At 40.3% G+C, this 6,000-nt stretch overlaps 1 protein-coding gene across 4 annotated transcripts in view; it reads right to left on the bottom strand.

The window, feature by feature from the left end:
- Positions 1 to 496: 496 nt before the first annotated feature.
- LOC113118097 (voltage-dependent L-type calcium channel subunit beta-3-like) overlaps positions 497 to 6,000 on the bottom strand; it is a 30,565-nt gene continuing 25,061 nt past the window's right edge. For all 4 annotated transcript variants that reach the window (XM_026287006.1, XM_026287016.1, XM_026287025.1 and 1 more), the window contains 2 exons: positions 5,710 to 5,883; positions 497 to 1,950 (listed from right to left, as the gene is read on the bottom strand). In XM_026287006.1, coding sequence (XP_026142791.1) covers positions 1,258 to 1,950; positions 5,710 to 5,883 — 867 coding nt within the window. In that variant the 3' untranslated portion in view covers positions 497 to 1,257. The remainder of the gene's footprint in view (positions 1,951 to 5,709; positions 5,884 to 6,000) is intronic.

Genomic DNA, 6,000 nt, shown 5'->3' with positions numbered 1-6,000 from the left:
GAACCAGAAGTTGCTGCTGACTTTATTTCAGTGTAGTGACGTATTTCCAGCAGAAACAGAATATTGAATAGAGGACATGGTTTTATTTTTTGCGCTCCTCCTCTATATCTTTCACTCATTTCAACCTAAAGGGGTATGTTGGAGGGGTATGTTTAAGGATATTCTGCCCAATTTGTCAAACTGACATCATTAGAAAAGGAATACCATTCAGAGTAGAAGAAAATTTTCAGATTTTGATTCAAGATTACCAAGACAAAAAAAAGAAAATGTCAGCAGATTAACTTGCACGGATAAATTGTTGACATCAAGACTTGCAATGTGTGCTAGTAAAGTAAAAAAGTCATTTTGATTTCATGCAGACTTTAACTTACTCTCATGCCATGTGACAGGTGCTTTCTGTGCAAATGCTTTGGATGTGTTGCGCTCAGAAAACACTCTATGAGAAGTTAAAACAAATAAGGCTTTAAAACGCAGGATTTCAGCACGATAGACATGATAATCACAACCAAACAGAAGTTTATTTTTATTTTTTTTATCAGAGTATCTGACGTATGAGCTGTAAAGGCGCAGCCCTGCTCTTAAAAAGGGGGTGTGGAGCAGCAGCTCATTTGCATTTAAAGACACATGCACGAAAACAGTGTTTTTGCTTCCTCTAAGAATAGGCATTTTTTAATTATATAATAAATAACCTGTGGAGTATTTTGAGCTGAAACTTCAGACACATTCTGGCACCTGACACTTATATTACATATTGTAGAAAGGGGCATAATAGGTCACCTTTAAAATATCTGAAGTGACTAGTCCCTTATTACAGTATATTCTTAATATTTTCATATCTAACACTGGTGTAGCAGCATGTTCCACAAAAGACTTAAATAAAAAATCAGAAAAAAACATGTGTTATCTTTCTCAAGGGCTACAAATAAAGATTGGTAAGACTAAGCGCATCGCAATATAAAACATAACCAGATTGCATATGTACATATCATGAAACAGGGACAGTAACAAACAGAGATGTATGCCAGGACCAATATGCTAAAATCATTTAAAAATGAAGTAGTCATGGCCCTGATGGTAGGAGAAGAATATAAACCCAGAGGAACACAGAATTATATGGATATAAACTCAAAATCAAGAAAATTAGACGCTGACCAGAACAGGCAATGATGCAGCAGAATGGATAAAGAAGAAGAAACCATGTTGTCCTGAGTACACGTATCCAGCATTTCACATAGCAGCATTATAACAATGACCATCTCAGCGATGAATGTACATGTCTTCCGTCCACTCCTCTGTCCCTACACACCTGTTCATCTCCCCGTCCCGCTCCCGTCCCTGGTAGTGACTGTGGTGTGAGTGAGCATAGTGGTGCGGTTGTTTGTGCGAGCGCAGCTGGCTCGACTGTCTCTGTTGCCTGTTGTGCTCATTGTGCTCCAGTTCGTAGTCCTGCTGCTCGAGATGGGAATAATCCGGTTGAACGTCTGTGGTCCCGCGGCGGTGGTGATGCCGGTGGTGATGGTGATGGTTATGGTCCTTTTGAGTTGTAGTCCTGTTGTGGTAGACCTCGGTTTGGTCTGGGTCGCCCTCAACCGGGAGCGTGCGCCTGCTCCGGGACTCTGTATATGAAATGTCTTTAGCAGGAAGCAGCTCCATGTCAGCGGGCCGTTGGTGGTGCACTTGCTGCTGGTGTTTGTTGTGGGGCTCTGTCGGTCGGCTGGTGCTGGAGCGATGGTGGTGATGATGATGATGGTGGTGATGACGATTGCTATGTCTCTTTGGCTCACTACGAAGAAGTCTCTCCTCCTCCTCGGCCTCCTCCTGCACCTCCTCTTCTTCCTCCTCCTCCTCCTCCTCCTCTCTCGTCTCATGAGCCTGGGGAAGATGCTCCTGTTGGTGCTCTTGAGATCCTTTTCTCTTGGTAGCAACCGACTTCTTGCTTTTCTGTTCATCCTGTATAAGAGATATATGACATGAATATTAGAATTTTGTGGCTTCTAGACTATGTCTCTTAGCATTGAAGATTTATTTGGAATAGAAGCAAACCAAAAATAATGTGCAGCATCTGGGCTCCAGAAGTAAAAAAAAAAAAAAACATTTGGTTTACTTGTAAACCTTTAAAGGCAGACCTCCTGTGAACTATAAGTTTGTTAATTAATAGAATATGCTTTTCTTGAAGTCATAAGCCCTGATTATTTCTTATTTTTTTTAAATAATCATAATTAACTGCAAAAATCCTGGTAAAAACTTAATTACCCATGATTCTGCAGAGGCATCTCCACCAGAAAAGAAACAAGCAAATCGTACTTTAATTATTCAGATATCACCACTGACTAGTTGATTATCGAAATATTTAGTTTAGCATATCCCTAAGTAATGTAATAATAATAAAAATAAAAGAAAGCAATTGCTTGTTTAGTCTTGTGCAAAGACATTAAACTACAAAAATGGCCCTATAATAAAGTTTACTTACGACACCTAAAATAGGCTATTACTAATACTATGGACACTAGGAAGTACAAACTAGTAGGTGCTGGCACTATAGGAATTTTACCTCAGAGACCACCATCTCACTCAGCAAAGGTCCTTAAAGCTCAAGTCTTCTTTAAATGTCCAAGAAAGTTTAGTAAGAGTTGGGGGAGAAATGGAAAATGTCACAGAATGACACAGCACTAAGCTAAATTTCAGACTTTATGGAGCCTGCAGATGTTTCAAAGCAGTCAAAGCAGACTTTTACAAAAGAACAGAACACACTAGTAAACATAAACTAATAAAATCTGTTAGAAATCGGGCTAAACTGAAGTTATAAGAGACATTAATGAGAAAATAATACAGAAAATTTAGTCTGCTTGGTTACTAATAAAACAAAATTGTCAGTGAAGCATATCTGAGATGAAATATGATATGGGAATAATGTGAGATGTGGTGGAAATGACACTTGAATGGAAATGAAATGATTTAATGATTATATGTATATCACTGTTCAAAGGTCTAAGGAGACTTTTTTGTTTTGTTTTACAAAATAAATTACTATATTTATTTTATTAAATTTATATAGTGACATTAAATACATTTACAAAAGATTTATATTTCAAATAAATGTCTACAGATGCTTCATTCATAACTACATTTGTCACTGCTAAAAGGCAAGCCATCAAAACTCAAATGGACTGAAGAAGCTCCCCAAGCTTTCACCAAACTCAAGAACAGTTTTTCCACTGCGCCGATTCTTAAGCATCCTGATCCTAACCTTCCCTTTGTGTTAGAAGTTGATGCATCTGATTGCGGGATCGGAGCCGTTCATTCCCAGCATCATGTTCAACCAGGAAACCTCTACCCTTACACATTCTTCTCAAGAAAACTAACTTCTGCTGAGTGTAACTATTATGTAGGTAACAAAGAACTTCTATCCATGAAGGCAGTCATAGAAGAGTGGAGGCATTGACTTGAGTGAATCCATTCCAATTCATCACAGATCATAAAAACCTGGAATACATCAAGAGTGCCAAACACCTGAATCCACGTCAAGCTTGTTGGTCTTTATTCTTCACCTGTTTCCAGTTTACTGTCACATACAGACCTGGCAGCAAGAACAGTAAGGCTTATGCTCTATCCAGATGTCTCGATCCTTCAACAGACAATGTCACACCTGAATCTATCCTTCCACCATCTGTTATCAATGCTCCAGTAACCTGGGACATTATGGAAGAGATTCAATGAGCCCACCAGCAAACAGTCCCCAAAACAAACATTTTGTGCCTCAAGGTTTATGTCTCCAAGTCATGCAATGGATTCATACCTTTCTGAGCTCAGGACATCCTGGAATTTCTCACAACTGCCGCCTATTACAGAACTGTGTCTGGTGGCCATTGATGACCAGAGATGTGGTAACCTATCTCAAGACCTGCCAAATTGCACTTGATCCAAGACTCCCAAGGATTCCTCAACGTCTTTGGTCACACTTGTCCATAGACTTTGTCACAGACATGCCACTCTCCAATTGTTTCACCACCATACGAGTAATTATTGATCACTTCTCTAAGCATTTCGTTTGATCCCTCTCAAAGGTCTCCCCACAGCCATGGAAACAGCACAAGCCCTATTCCACCATGTTTTCAGAGTCTATGGTTTGCCTGAGGATATTGTTTCTGACAGAGGAACCCAATTTCCACATCCACGTCCAGTCAAATGGCAAAGTGGAAAGGTTGAACCAGGAGATTGGAAGGTATCTCAGAACTTATTGTAATTGTGAATAGAACCGTGGACAGGATTACTTCCATGGGCTGAGTATGCTCAAAACTCCCTAGCTCATTCCTCCACTGGCAGGACCCCTTTCCAATGCATGTTGGGATAACAACCCCCTTGTTCCTGTAGTCAGGTGAACCCTCATCTGTACCTGCAGTCGGTGACTGGATCAGACGCAGTGAGAGGGTGTGAGACAGTGCCCATGTCCGTCTACAAAGAGCCGTCAAAACACTAGAGTTCCAGGCCAACAGACGATGTCCTCTCGCTACCAACCAGGACAATGGGTCTGGCTTTCTATGGGGGAGCTCAAGCTGTGGCTACCGAGCAGGAAGCTCAGCCCCAGGTATTCCGACTAACTACCGTATTTCTCCCTCCTTCCATGTCTCGCTCATTAAACCGGTCCACCTGGATGATGACCCCAATTCTGAGAACCAAGAGCAACCACCAACGCTGGATATAGATGGATCACCAGCATTCAAGGTGAATGAGTTGCTGGACTCAAGACAACGAGGGGGTCAGCTCCAATATCTGGTGGACTGGGAGGGCTATGGACCTAAGGAAAGATCATGGGTAGCCGCCCCTGACATCCTGGATCCATAATTTATCGAAGACTTCCATTGAGCCAGACCTGACTGTCCAGCCCCACGACCATGGGGACGTCCTGGTCGAGTGCCAGTACTAGCTTCCTTCATACTTGTTTGCTGGTTGAACTGATTACTATGATTTTGACTTCTTGGCCTGTGACCACAACTCTGATTTCTGCCCCACATTTTGAATTGTTAAACTATTTGCTCATTAAATTTCCGCAAATGGATTCTAACACAGCCTCTGCCTCACCCTCATTACAAAATGCTGTCCTTTTGAACTTTCATTTCTTTAAAATAAATTGAGGGAAAAAAATGTATTAAAATTTCCACATAAGTATTAAGCCATCCGTCTGATTTTTAATATTGATTATCATAAGAAATGTTTCTTGAGCAGCAAATCAGCATATTAGAATGACTTTTGAAGAATCATGTTGCACTGAAGACTGAAGTAATGGTTGATGAATATTCAGCTTTGCCATCAAAGGAATGCATTACATTTTAAACTATATTAAAATAGAAAACAGTTATTTAAATAGTAATAATATTTCACAACATAACTGTCTAAATACTGTAATTTTGACCAAAACAAATGTTGTCTTAGTGATTCAAAAACATTTACAAATCTTACCAACCCCAAACATATTGACTAATAGAGTGTATTTACTATTGATCTCTGTCTTTTGACAAATTAAACTGAGTGTGTGAAAAGTGTTTATTTTATACACATTCATGGGGTGAATTTTTTAGTTATGCATCCAATCAGAAAACACATTACTAAAGAGCATTTCTTGACTTGTTTAGGTTCACTCCTAAAAATCCACAGACTGTCTGCATATGTTTGAGTAATTCATCTCCTGTTTTTTCTCAGTGTGTCTAGTACCTTAGCAGGTGTGGGGCTGGTGGGGAGTGTGTTTTCTGCCAGTTTCTCCAGCATGGGGTTGGAAGGCTCCATTTCAGGAGGGTGTGTGGCTCTCCAGTAGGCCTCCAGATAATCAGCAATGTGTTCACAGGCATCTGTCAGCTGGTTCTCATCTAAGATGACATCGAACAGCTCCTATGAGAGAGACCAATAGTGATGTCACAATAAAGGGTAAGCATAAGTGACAGTGAAATGAAGCACATAACACATGATAATGCTTGGAGGCTATATGTCAACTACGGCCTTGGGTGT

This window comes from Carassius auratus, chromosome 2, assembly GCF_003368295.1.
Source record: "Carassius auratus strain Wakin chromosome 2, ASM336829v1, whole genome shotgun sequence".
NCBI classification, from domain to species: Eukaryota; Metazoa; Chordata; class Actinopteri; order Cypriniformes; family Cyprinidae; genus Carassius; species Carassius auratus.
This window is presented reverse-complemented; position numbering and strand designations above follow the sequence as displayed.